General features: G+C 38.2%; 1 protein-coding gene across 1 annotated transcript in view; it reads left to right on the top strand.

Annotated features, from left to right (window-relative positions):
* OSBPL9 (oxysterol binding protein like 9) overlaps positions 1-14,747 on the top strand; it is a 169,705-nt gene that overhangs the window by 16,251 nt on the left and 138,707 nt on the right. Inside the window, exon 2 of the mRNA XM_082834100.1 lies at positions 12,307-12,357. Coding sequence (XP_082690226.1) covers positions 12,307-12,357 — 51 coding nt within the window. The remainder of the gene's footprint in view (positions 1-12,306; positions 12,358-14,747) is intronic.

Here is a 14,747-nt window from a genome sequence, read left to right as displayed (position 1 = left end):
AAAAAGAGACATGTACTGCAGTGTTCATTGCAGTACTATTTACAATAGCCAGGACATGGAAGCAACCTAAGTGTCCATTAACAGGTGAAAGGATAAAGAAGATGTGGCACATGTATACAATGGAATATTACTCAACCATAAAAAGAAACGAAATTGAGTTATTTGTAGTGAGGTGGATGGACCTAGAGTCTGTCATACAGAGTGAAGGAAGTCAGAAAGAGAAAAACATATACCGTATGCTAACACATATATATGGAATCTAACAACAACAAAAAAAGTGGTTCTGAAGAACCTAGGGGCAGGACAGGAATAAAGATGCAGACGTAGAGAATGGACTTGAGGACACGGGGAGGGGGAAGGGTAAGCTGGGATGAAGTGAGAGCGTGGCATGGACGTATATACACTACCAAATGTAAAAGAGATAACTAGTGGGAAGCAGCTGCATAGCACAGGGACATCAGCTCGGTGCTTTGTGACCACCTAGCTGGGTGAGATAGGGAGGGTGGGAGGGAGACGCAAGAGGGAGGGGATATGGGTATATATGTATACGTATAGCTGATTCACTTTGTTATACAGCAGAAGCTAACACAACAATGTAAAGCAATTATACTCCAATAAAGATGTAAAAAAATTTTTGCATTGTACACATTTTCCCATCTTTGTAGTGCTTTTCTTGCTGTTCATCTTTCCATGTTCTTATTATCTTGGGCCCTGACTTAGTCTTTTCCAAATAAGGAGAAACATTCTTGGCAATTTTTAATAGAAAAGTGGAGTTGAATGATGATAATGGATTATCACTGCACAGTTTGGTGAGAGAAGTACTAATATACAGCATAAACCACCTGGAGTTTAACACACCCCCATCATTTCTTTCAATCACTTTTTTGTGAAATAACATTAAACACTGTTTAGTATTTTGGGCAGTATTTGAAAAACTAAACAAACATAGGAAATATACATTGAGGTCCAATATATATTAACATACCTTAAGTAATTTGTAGCACTTAGGCTACTAGTTAGTATTTAATATTTAACTTTTTCTTAGAAAGGATGCACAATCCCTGCCATCATAGCTGTGCTTAATTAAACCCTGTGAAAGTGGTTCTCTTTCTACTGGCCTGAAATTCTGACTTGAAGATAAAATTGTCCTTTTTAAGAAACAGTGAGAGACCTGGGACTTTACAATGTAAGATTTCACTAGATCAAAATACAGGTCTACAGTCCTTTACCCATAATTCTGAAATCCCTCAGTCTCTGAATTCCAGAAGTTTTTTTTCTAAATTTATTATATTCTCATTTGGAAGTAAAGCCTGTCTTGAACTGTGTGGCTATTTATAATCTCTGTCATACTTAGTGTAAATATATGTTGTACTACCTAAATAATAGTTTGCTGAATTGTGAAATTAATTAAATGCTTAATACTTCAGACTCCACTGCAGGTGTGACACAGTTTATGTACTATATGTATATTACTTTTCAAAAATTGTGAATTTCAAAACACATTTGATCTGAAAGTCTCAGATAAGAAATGTGGACCTGTATCTGTTATCTAATGACGTAGGGGTTTACATGCCAGCAGTAGTTCAGAAGCAGGGGTACCACCCTCTGAAGTATTGCTGCGAGGATTTGTAGGGTGGCAGTTATACTGTTGAGTTCAGAAGGATCATTGATTTGACACTCAGCCTTTGTGGCTCAGAAAATCTTTGAAAGAAAACTTAAATTAACCAGATCTATAGTAACTGGTAGAATGCATGGCGTTTAGAGTCAGACCTGGATGGGAATCCTCTCTATCCCACTTATTATATGTGAGTCCATGGGCAGGTTACATAAAACTTTCTGAGCCTTTATTTTCTCAATTACAAAATGGATATAATAAAAGAACCTATATCATAAGATTGATGTGAGAATTAATTAATATTATATGTAAAGCACTAGCACAGTGTCTGGCATATAAGTGCTCAGTAAATATTAACAAAAAGCTAAAGTTTATGACAGTGTTTGACATATAATAATATTCACTAAATGTACGTTGTGATAACTATTACATAAGCTAATTTTCAAATTTATTCATAACAAGATATATAACTGTTAAGGAGACTGCATATTTAGGCTATCTCATTAGTGCATTAGTACATATAGTCTCTGAAAGCAAGCTATATGGGATGCCAAATTTATAAGCAGAAGCAGACTAAAGGGAGTTATATATTATATTATAGATATTTAATCAGACATTGATACCAAGATGCAGTATCTCTGTGTTAGAGACATACCTATTACAAGAACCAAACAGGTCTAATCTGTTGATCAGCAAAACTTCTATTCTGGCTTTCTGGTTCTGGTTCTGGCCTTCCTACTGTAGTTCTATTACTTTTAATACTTTTTAATACTTAGTATAATTAGTCATAATTAGTATAATTACCTCTAGGCTCTTCCAGCTCTTAAAGATGATCTTGTATATATCTCTGTTCTGATACATGTCTGGTTTCTTTGAAGGAAGGCAGCCATCTTCCAGGATCTTGGAGAGACCCCAAATATCACTGTCCCCTTGTATACTGATTCAATATATTTTCCTAAGGCTCTATCTGTAGTATACTGCTGCTCGAATGAGGCCCTCTGTAATGGGGAGGGGGAGATGAGGAAGTTATCTATGGCAACTTGAGGGATGAATGATAGGGAAAATTCCTCCATTATTGTGGGTCTGTGAATCCTCAGTGTTTCTGGTGGTGTAGCTTTCCAGTAGCATGATGACATTTTGGGCTATTGAGTTCCCACAAGGCATTAACTAGTGAAGGCTCTCTGGTACATTAAATACTATCAAGATGGCTTAAGGAGTCTGTGCTCTCCCAAATAGAAAGGAGACTACAGGAATGGGTGTTATTGCTGTCATTTCCTATTTTGTAGTTGTTGTTGTAAACAGTGTATCTTTGTGGAATTCTGGCAAGTACTATTTATTTATTTACTTCTATTGAGATATAATTATACCCAATAAAAAACCCCACATATTTCAAGTATACATTTAGATGAGTTTTGACATTTGTTTACACCCTTGTTACCAGTATCAATCAAAAGATAGAGCATTGCTGTCATCCTGCAAAATTTCCTCCTGTCCTTTTCCTGTCCATCCTACACCCTAGAGCCAGCCTCTTGTGATTTCAATCTTTAGGTTAGCTTTGCCTAGCAGGTTGAGCCCCTGCTAGGTGTTCCAGGAGTGCATGGTCCAAGGAGCAACACTAGCTAGAAGCGCTACCTCATGTACTTTCGGGAATGAACTAACATGTGACTCAATACTGAAGCAGTATTACCTTCATGTTAAAAGGAAGGAGACCATTTTGACATTTGTCCACATTCATTGTCTGCTTGTCTTCTACCATCAATTTATTGTTTATTCTTTGCAAAGGTATAGCAGGGGTGTTGGGTAGAAGAGGACACATGGATGAATCAGAAACCCTGCTCTCTAAGAGAAGTGATGAAGCATGCACATACATTATTTTCATATAAGATAGAAGTAATATGTGCCTTAAGAAAGGTAAGATGGGGTGCTATGTATTAAAAAGTTCAGAAGAAGGAAACTTCCCTTTTAGCTATGAGAGATTCAGAGCAAGTCAGATGAGACTCTTGCTTCATCTTTAATAAAGATTCAGTTTATTAAAGTAAAATTAACATTCAAATAAAAATTTAAGTGTCTTTACATAACACGTTTGGGGAGGCATTCTTTGCTTTATAAAAGGATTGTAGAATTAGTTTAAATGGCAAACTAATCTTCCCTAATGAATTTTGAACCTATTTGTGCACAACTTTTCCAGATACGTTTGCTTTGTTAAGCAGAGGAAATGCACAGTATATTAACAGTTAAACAGGTTTTCATTGATGGCACTATATACCAGCACCAAGCTAGATATTGTGAGTTAATTTGTTAATTTAAAATACTTTTGAGTACTTAGTGTATGCTAGGAATATACTGAACTAATCTTTAATCTAAGTTTATATCCTGTTGGAGATACAGTTAAGTAGTTATAATTAAGATACAATTAAGAGGTTACCTTGGTGTTGAATTTGATTTAGTGCTTATATACCATTATTAGAGATTATTATTGCTCTCTAATTGTTTTATGTAATATTTTTAAATGCAGTTATAAAAATTGAGAATGCAGTAAATTGTACCTCAGCATATGAGCTGGGTTGAAAGAGGGTTCACAGAGGAAGTGTGTGAGCATGAAGTAGGGAAAATATATGTTTTTGTTTTACTTTGTTATTTGTCTTTTTGTAGGCTGTCTATGTTTTATTACTAAAGCAGTTTGGGGTCTATGTATATGTGTAGAGGGAACTGAGACATGTCTGAAAGAAAGTGTGGCCTGATGGGAATAAAGTTAGCTTACATTTAGAGAAAATGATTGCAGATCTCTGTTTGCTATATTTAAGGTAGAAGCAAGGAAGGGGCGTGGACCTTGTGCCTTTTTTAAAAAAAATTTATTTATTTATTTTTACATTTATTTTTGGCTGTGTTGGGTCTGCGTTTCTGTGTGAGGGCTTTCTCTAGTTGCGGCAAGCGGGGGCCACCCTTCATCGCGGTGCGTGGGCCTCTCACTATCGTGGCCTCTCTTGTTGCAGAGCACAGGCTCCAGACGCACAGGCTCAGTAGTTGTGACTCATGGGCCCAGTTGCTCCGTGGCATATGGGATCTTCCTGGACCGTGGCACAAGTCCGTGTCCCCTGCATTGGCAGGCGGACTCTCAACCACTGCGCCACCAGGGAAGCCCCTAATTCACTTTTTTAGAATGTAGCTGTCCAATTTTCCCAACATCATTTAACTGAAGAGATTGTCTTTTCCCCATTGTATATTCTTGCCTCCTTTATTATAGGTTAATTGACCATATGTGCAAGGGTTTATTTTTGGGCTCTCTATTTTGTTCCATTGATCTAGATGTCTGTTTTTGTGCCAGCACCATACTGTTTTGATTACTGTAGCTTTGTAGTATAGTCTGAAGTCAGGCAACATGATACCTCCAGCATTGTTCTTTTTTCTCAAGATGCTTTGGCTATTTGGGGTCTTTTGTGGTTCCATACAAATTTTAGTATTATTTATTCTAGTTCTCTGAAAAATGTCATGGATCTTCTCATAGGGATCGCATTAAATCTGTAGATTGCTTTCGGTAGTATGGATATTTTAACAATATTAATTCTTCTAATCCATAAACATGGGACATCTTTTCATTTATTTGTAATGTCTTCAATTTCCTTTGTTGACTTCTTTTTTTTTTTAGAATGTGTTATTATTTTAATTAATATTATGATTTGTTGTTGCTCAAGTGTCACAATTAAGGAGATTTTAGTGTGTAGCAGTTTGCTAGAGGGAAACTCCCACTAAGTGGTGTGAAATTCAGTGCTATTTGATGTTGTAAATAAAAGAAGCAAGGGGCAATCCAGTGCAAGTTCTTCTCAAACTTTAATTTGCACAGAGAGATACTTGGGGATCTTATTAAAGTGCAGATTCAGACTCTAGGGGTCTGGGGTGAGGCCTCAGATTCTGCATTTCTCACAAACTCCTGGGTGAGGCTGCTTGCCGCCCTGGACCTTTCCATAGCAGGGACCTAGGAGATTTTTCCTGGTGCTGGGTAAGATTCATTGACTTCTTATAGTTTCCAGAGTACAGACCTTTCACCTCCTTAGTTAAATTTATTCATAGGTATTAATTCTTTAAACATTTGATAGAATTTACCAGTGAAGCCTAGGCTTAGGCTTTTCTTTGTGAGAAGTTTTTTGATTACTAATTCAAATTCTTTACTAAAGGTTTAGTTGTATTTTCTATTTCTTCTTTAATCAGTTTCGACAGCTTGTGTCTTTCTTGGAATTTGTCTATTTCTTCTAGGTTATCTAATTTGTTGTTCATTGTATTCATTTAGAATACTTTTTGTTTTGTAAAGTTGGTAATAATGTTGTCTCTTTCATTCCTGATTTCAGTAATATGAGTCCCCTTTTTTTCTTGGTTAGTCTAGTTAAGGTTTGTCCATTTTGTTGATATTTGCAGTGAAACTACTTTTGATTTTTATTGTTTTTTCTCTGTTGTTTTTTCATTTTCTAATTTCATTTCTGCTCTAATTTCTATTATTTCCTTTCTTCTGCTTGCCTTAGGTTTAGTTGCACTACTTTGTGTAATTTTTTTTTTTTTTTTTTTTTGCAGTACGCGGGCCTCTCACTGCTGTGGCCTCTCCTGTTGTGGAGCACAGGCTCCGGACACACAGGCTCAGCGGCCACGGCCCATGGGCCCAGCCGCTCTGCGGCATGTGGGATCTTCCCAGACCGGGGCACAAACCCGTGTCCCCTGCATCGGCAGGTGGACTCTCAACCACTGCGCCACCAGGGAAACCCTGTGTAATTTCTTAAGGTAAAAGGTTAGGCTATTGATTTGAGATCTTTATTTTTTAGTTTAGACATTTATAGTTATAAATTTCCCTCTAATAATTGCTTTCATTGTATTCTTTTTTTTTAATAGATGTTTATTGGAGTATAATTGTTTCACAATACTGTGTTAGTTTCTGTTGCACAACAAAGCAAATCAGCCATATGCATATACATGTCCCCATATCTCCTCCCTCTTGAGCCTCCCTCCCCTCCTCCCTATCCCACTGTATTCTTTATGTTTTGGTAAATTGTGTTTTCATTTTCATTCATCTCAAGTATTTTCAAATTTCCCTTGTTATTTTTTCTTTGAACTATTGGTCGTTCAGGAGTGTCATTTAATTTCCACCTATTTGTGAATTTCCCAAATTTCCTTCTGTTATTGAGCTCTACAGTTAATCCATTTTGGTCAAAGAACATACTTTGTATTATTTCCATTGTTTAAATTTACTGAAACTTGTTTTATGACTTAACATGTGGTCAGTTCTGGAGAATGTTCCATGTACCCTTGAAAAGAGAATGTCTTTTCAAGAAGTTTCCTCTGAAAGGCACAATCTGTTGCACATTGCTTCTGTTCACAGCACACTGGCCTATACGTAGCTGAAAGGGAGGCTGGAAATGTAATAACTGGCAGGGGAGCCATGTGTTCGGTTAAAACTTTGGGTGGAGGATATGTTACTGAAAGGAAGAGGAGAATGGATATCAGGGGACAAGCCTGTTACAGGCAACAATATATTTGTGGTAATTTACTTTGAAACTTCAATACAAACTTAATCTGAATCAATACCTTGGGGTTAGCATTAGGATTAGCATAAGGATTATTAGAAATAATTTTTGATTGCATGTCTTGTAACAGAAGCCACTGACCTTGCATTAATAAGATATAAGAAACCAACAAACTCGACCACCAAATTCAACAATCTTTTTAAATTCTGGAGCCCCTTAGGAGTAGAACATATCATCCCTGTATCTCTCTGCTTCATGGGGGATTCTGTTTTCTAATCTAGCTGAAAAGATTTTAGCATCTGTTTTGTGAGTGATCCTTTCTTAAGGTGCTGGACCTTGTGGCTGGTGGCATGTTTGTGCCAAGTTGCTAAAAAGTACATTTGTTAGTAGGTTTGAGAACATTGGTAGCACAGCTCCTGGTAGGAAGATTGCTGGAGTTGGGGTTATGTTGGCCCTACGTTTCCCTCATCAGTACCAGTATTCATCAAAAAACAAACAGACAGCAACAACAGCAGGAAAATACAAAACAAAACAAAAAACCCCAAACAAAACCCCTTGCTATTCAGTGAATAGCATTGGCTTAGGCAGGTTTGCCTCAGATCAGGGTGTATCTGGAGATCACTTGCAGCTAGGACTCTCTGCCTCTCCTCTCTCCTCCTCTCAGCGTGTATGCTTTAATTATTGCTTCCTTCATGTAGAGGGCACAAGACCTGTGGCAACTGTACCTCACAGCTTCAAGAACAGATAGGAAAGAGCTCTTCCCTATCAGCTCAGCCCCAGTAGAAAAACTCCCTTTGGAAGTGTTCTATCCTTCCTTTTTTTTTTTTTGCGTTACGCGGGCCCCTCACTGTTGTGGCCTCTCCCATTGTGGAGCACAGGCTCCGGACGCGCAGGCTCAGCGGCCATGGCTCACGGGCCCAGCTGCTCCGCGGCATATGGGATCTTCCCAGACTGGGGCATGAACCCGTGTCCCCTGCATCGGCAGGTGGACTCTCAACCACTGCGCCACCAGGGAAGCCCCCGGTTCTATCCTTCCTTGTCCCTGGGGTTGTGGGTTCTGTGATCGACCAGCTTGGTCAGATAACCACTCCTCAGCACTCACTGTGCCTGGGGAACTTAGTCACACCAGCTTCCCTTTGGCCCCACATTGGAGCTGAGTGGGGAGAAAATGAGGGCGAGGGCTCTGTGTCATTGTGGAAGAGGAGGATTCGAGGCTAGCAGAGCGCAGGTATGGTCTGGGAGAATGATTTGCAGGGCAGCTGTTCCAAATTGTACCTGCTGGGTCAACTCTGCTACATTTTACATGTGTAATTTAACTGGGTAATTTACTTGATCTCTCTGGTGTCACTTTCATTTATAATATGTGCATAACTCTTACCATGCAAGGTCTTGTGAGGCTTACTGTGTATAAAGTGCATATCACATAGAGCAGGGGGTCCCCAACCCCCAGGTCACGGACTGGTACCTGACCGTGGCCTGTTAGGAACCAGACTGCACAGCAGGAGGTAAGCGGCGGGCGAGTGAGTGAAGCTTCATCTGTATTTCCAGCTGCTCCCCCATCACTCACATTACCGCCTGAGCTCCGCCTCCTGTCAGATCAGTGGTGGCATTAGATTCTCATAGGAGCGCGAACCCTACTGTGAACTGCACATGCGAGAGATCTAGGTTGTGTGCTCCTTATGAGAATCTAATGCCTGATGATCTGAGGTGGAGCTGAGGCAGTGATGCTAGCACTGGGGAGCGGCTGCAAATACAGATTATCATTAGCAGAGAGGTTTGACTGCACAGAGACCATAATAAATTAGTTGCTTGCAGACTCTTATGAAAACCCTATCAGTGTATCAGTGAGTGGCAAGTGAAAACAAGCTCAGGGCTCGCACTGATTCTGCATTATGGTGAGTTGTATAATTATTTCATTATATATTACAATGTAATAATAATAGAAATAGGGACTTCCCTGGTGGTGCAGTGGTTAACAATCCACCTGCCAATGCAGGAGACACAGGTTCAATCCCTGGTCCGGGAAGATCCCACATGCTGCAGAGCAACTTAAGCCCATGCGCCACAGCTACTAAGCCTGCACTCTAGAGCCCGCAAGCCAGAACTACTGAAGCCCGTGCACCTAGAACCCATGCTCCGCAACAGGAGAAGCCACCACAATGAGAAGCCCGTGCACCGCAACGAAGAGTAGACCCCGCTCACCGCAACTAGAGGAAGCCCATGTGCAGCAATGAAGACCCAATGCAGCCAAATAAATAAATTTATTAAAAAATAAAGTACACAATAAATGTAACGTGCTTGAATCATCTCGAAACCATCCCCCCCCACCCCCGATCCGTGGAAAAATTGTCTTTCATGAAACCGGTGCCTGGTGCCAAAAAGGTTGGGGACCACTGACATAGAGGGTATCAATGAGTGAGAATCTGCTGCTGCTGCTTTTGCTATATCATTAATGTCACCATCATCCCTCTCCCCCAAGTCCTCATATTTGACCGTGTTATCTTTCTATAACACACCACTGAGAATGTTCATAAACCTTCAGTAGCTCTCCATTAACTATTGAATAAAGTTTAATTTCCTTAACTTCTCACTGTTTTTTTCTGACCCTCCAAGACCTGGTCCCCATACCTCCTTTTCAGCCTCATCTCTCCATCTCTCTCCACCTTCCTCTCCACACACTGTGCTTGAGCTATCAGTCTACTCTTCTGTGAAGACCTCATGTGTAAAGTTTTCCATACCTGTGCTTTTGCTGATGTTGTTCCCTTGGCTTGGAATGCCTTCTTTTTCCTACCTTCCCTCTCTTATCAGAATCCTTTTTTTAGTTCCAGATTGAACCTTGAGACCTGGTCACTTCAGTGTTGCCTTTCGCAATCTTTTTTCCATGGCAGGGAGCCTTCTGTAGTTCATAGCACTTTGTGCCTCTATGCGCATAATTTATTTTTGCTCTATTACAGTCGTTTATATGCTAGTCTTTTTTTTTGGACATTTAAAAATAGTCTAGGCCAGTTATTTTATAGGATATCCCACATTCTGGATTTGTCTGATTGTTTCCTAGTTATACTTGCTTTAATTATTTTCACTTATCTCTTTCAATGCTTTCTAACTTATAACCCTGTCTTACTCTTTTTCTGTTTACTGTAATCTTATTTGTAAAAATGGAAGAGGGTCAAGGATGTTTCTTACCTTGTTTGAGTTGTATTCTAACTCTCATTGGGTATTTTCAAACCTAATTATTATTTTTCTGTATTGCCTTGACACTTTTGGAGGGAAGATAAGTGTACGGTATGGTAAAAGGGCTATTAAATGCTTAGGGAATGTTTTTGTTAACTGTGTTTTTATCAACTATATTGTTAGTAAAGAACTCTTTTCAACCCTGTTGATGTTGAGAATGTTTTATAAAATGTATGAGTCCTCTTTATATATGTAAGTAAGAAGACTCTCTTCCGTACTTCAATAATAATTTCTGAACGTGAATTTCTATAGCTCAGTATTTGCTTTTTTGTTTTATTCTTTTCTTTTTTGAAGAGAGTTTACTTTGATTTATCATTGTAATATTGTTACATTGATAAGCTAAGAATCAGTGAAAACAATGACATAGGCTATGTTAACAGCATGTACTGCAATGAGAAGGGTAAGGCAGATCTTTGTGTACAGACATGCAGATATCTCCAAGAAAGATTGAATTTATTTTTTCCAGCTTTATTGAGGTATAATTGACATATAACATTGTTTAAGTTTAAGGTGTACAGTGTGATGACTTGATAGACATATATATTGTGAAATGATTACCACAATAAGGTTAATTAACACATCCATCATCACCTGTCATAGTTACCTTTTTTTTTGTAGTGAGAACTCTTAAGATCTACTCACTCAGCCACTTTAAAGTATACAGTACATATTGTTAACTATAGTCACCATGCTGTACATTAAATCCCCAGAACTTAGTTATCTTATAGCTGGAAGTTTGCTTATGGCTCAGTACAATGGATGTAGGGCATCTATGATTTAAAGTGGGACAGTTTTCTTTAAAACATAACCCCAGGGAATTCCCTGGTGGTGCAGTGGTTAGAACTCCAAGCTCTCACCACTGAAGGCCTAGGTTTGATCCCTAGTCAGGGAACTGAGATCCTGCATGCTGTGTGGCACGGCCAAAAAATTAAAAACAAGCGAACAAGCAAAAAAACATAACCCCATGATATTGGCTTGTTTTACTTTGTCACATAGTGGAGTACAGAAAAATACCAGTTGTTGAGGTATTAAATATTTTTAAAACTTTAGTTATTTGAGGTTTTACTTTATTTTATTACACATGACTAAGTTAATTCTAGAAATATTTACTGAATGTCAACATGGGGCTTATTATGCAGAACATAGCCTTTGCTTGGCTCAGTCTAGTAAGGGAAACATAAAGGAGAAGCAACATTTTATCAATAAATATTTTTTTATTACCTAATGTATGCCAGACATTATTTTGGAACATAAGTCAGATACAGTTTCTATCCCTTAAGGAATGTGCAGTCTGTGGGTGAGTCAGACAAGTAACTAGCTATCATAGCACAAGATGGTGCATGCCACAACAAGGGAACACACAGGAGACTCTGGGAGTCCAGGGATGGGAATTCAAATCAGACAGAGGTAGGGCACTTGATGAATGACAGTTGGCAAGGCAGAAAATCAGGGCCAAGGATATTCCAAGCTGAGGAACATTGGATGAGAAATCTCAGAGGCAAAAAACGTGACCAATTTGGGGAGTTGCAAGGAGATAAAGTTAAAGCAGTGTTTCTCAAAACGTGGTCTTGTGTTTGCTTGAGTCAGAATCATCTGGGAGTGATTCTTAAATCCCCAGGTAATTTGTCGCCTTCCAGGTGACTCTCAAACTTACTAAAATATGAGAAACATATTTTAGTTGAGAGTTAAGGGCTATGAAGGAGGAATGAAAATATAGTGTAATATATGCTACATTTAAGGTACACATAAAATTCTGTGATTAGTTTTATTTGTATAGACTACAAAACATTTTAAACCTCCCAATTCCTATCTTTAAGTGATGGTGGGGTGAGGTGGGGTGGGGATGGGGAGAAGGGAGGAATATTACTATAAATGTTGTCTCTTTATCCCTAGATGATTTTAAAAACAGTCTGTTTATCTTTTATTCATTGAATGTTTTTGTTTTTCTTTTAGTCCAAGGACAAAATGATGAGAGGCTCTCGCAGAGGATGTGTTAGACTCAGAGTGAGTATTTATTCATTTTTATGAAAACCAATTCCGACAGAAAGAAAAAAAATATTTTGACAGATTAATGGGAGTCTAAATTTAGTTTAGCTCCTTTACTTAATTGTTAGGGCAGGCAACTAAGGCTCAGAGGAAAAAAAAGAACTTCTCCAGGGTAACTCCAGAACCAGGACTAGCACTCAGTTCCTTCGGCCCATGATTTAATGTTGTATCCATGACTTAATGCACCTACTGATTTTTTTAACCTCTATTTTATATCCAGGGACAGGGGCTGGAAATTAAATGAGTTGTAGTGTTGGCAATAGCGCGAACAGTAGAAAAAAACTGAAAAATCCCCACTTTCAGCTGCTTAGTTCTTCCTGTTCAACACTATTTAATAATGGTTTTTGTAGCAGTGATATCCAATAGAAATATAATATGAGCTACATATACATAATTTAAAATTTTTGTAGTAATCACATTTTAAAAGCAGGTGAAATTAATTTTAATAATATATTTTGTTTATGCCGGTATGTCCAGAATATTATTTAAACAGGTAATCAATACAAAAATTATTAATGAGATATTTTACATTCTTTTTTTCATGCTAAGTCTTTGGAATCCACTATGTCTTTTGCACTTATGGCACATCTTTGTTCAGATTAGTTGTACTTCAGGTGGCCTGTAGGCACATGTAGCTAGGGGCTACCTTATTGGACAGTGCAGACCTATAGCTTCAGGCTGCTTTCAATTGCTTGTTCAATTTCCACCGTGGTCCAAATAGCTAAAGACAAGAAAGAATGCAGGCTTGGGGATATAGTTTCTAGTACTCCATTGTATCTAAAGAAGGGCCTACCTCTATCATAACTTGGTAAATCAGCTTCTAGTGGCCTTTTCTTCTTTTAGGCTCCTGTTGCTTTCTTTCTGCTATCTTTTTTCTGCACCCTTACTTTTGAAGATGTAAATGTAAATATTTGGTAAACATACGATTGCCTTTATTAGCAGTAGTTAATTGGTAAAAATGGGAAATAACTGAGAAAAAAACCAAATTCTAATGGAAAAATTTTGGCACTGAGATAGAAGTAAGTATGGTGAATTTACAGGATGGAAATGAGACAGGCTTGTTTTGAACAGACGTTGTATATGTGATAGCATAAAGATTTTTGAAAATTCAGCTTATTATACTGTTTACTGTTTTTTTTCCTTTCCTTTGGTTTTGCTTTTGCCTTCTTGGTTTAATTGCTTTTCTAACCACTTGCCATTGACCTCAGTCACCCCTCAGTCTGGTATGAACTGCTTTCTTGGCTTGAGATAGACTCAATGGTGAGACTTTGGCAGAGCTGCAGTGAGACAGCTCTTCAGTCGAATTCAATCTGGATTTGGGCCACTGTCTCATTGTTACATTTAATGTGCTATTTTTTTCTTTTAAATATAGCTTAATTAATTATTAACCCTTGTGACTACCATCTAAGTTAAGAAATAGAATTTGGCCAGTTACCTCGGAAGGCTCTCTATTTGCCCCATTCAAATTACAGCCACCTCCCTGTCTCTTAAAGTAACCATTGTTCTTTTATAGGAATCACTTCTTGGATTTGCTTTCCTAAATTCTATATTTTATATTACCCATTTAAAAAAACTTGATATCTTTTGTTTGCAGTTATGTATTGAAGAATCCAGACCCTCTGACCTGTAGGAGCTTTCCATAATGTAGATTTTATTGATTGCATACTGGTACAATTCAGCGTGTTCCTCTGTCTCTGCTTTTCTTGCAAATTGGCAGGTGGATCCAGAGACTGGATCAGACTTAGGTTTGATCCCTTTGGCAAGACTACAGGCAGTGTTGTGTTCTTTTATCAGTAGACACATGATGTCTGGTTTTTGCTCTTTATTGACATTAGCAACTTTTTTTTTTTCCGGCTGCGTCACACAGCTTGCAGGATCTCAGTTCCCCAACCAGGGATTGAACCTGGGCCATGGCAGTGAAAGCACTGAGTCCTAACCACTAGGCCACCAGGGAACTCCCAGATATTACCAACTATTGATGCTCAGTAGCTAGATCCATTTGGGGTTTGAAAATTATGATATTTTATCATTTTGTTTTAATTTTTATCAGAAATAATTATATAAGGAAACATTTCTCTTCATCTATTTAATTACCCAGTGGTACAGTTCAAATAGACAGGATAAATAAATGCTCGATCATTTCCTTTTACTTACTCAATGTTCAAGATAATGAATTGACTTAAAACAATACTCATATATATCTATATATCCAAAAGAATTGAAAGCACAGCCTTGAACAGATATTTGTATACACGTGTGCTTTTCGTAGAAGCGTTACTCACAATAGCCTAGAGGTGGAAGCAGCCCAGTGTCCATATGATGGATAAATGGATAAACAAACTGTGGTA

The sequence above is a fragment of the Leucopleurus acutus genome (assembly GCF_964270905.1).
Source record: "Leucopleurus acutus genome assembly, chromosome: 2".
Lineage (NCBI taxonomy): Eukaryota > Metazoa > Chordata > Mammalia > Artiodactyla > Delphinidae > Leucopleurus > Leucopleurus acutus.
This window is presented reverse-complemented; position numbering and strand designations above follow the sequence as displayed.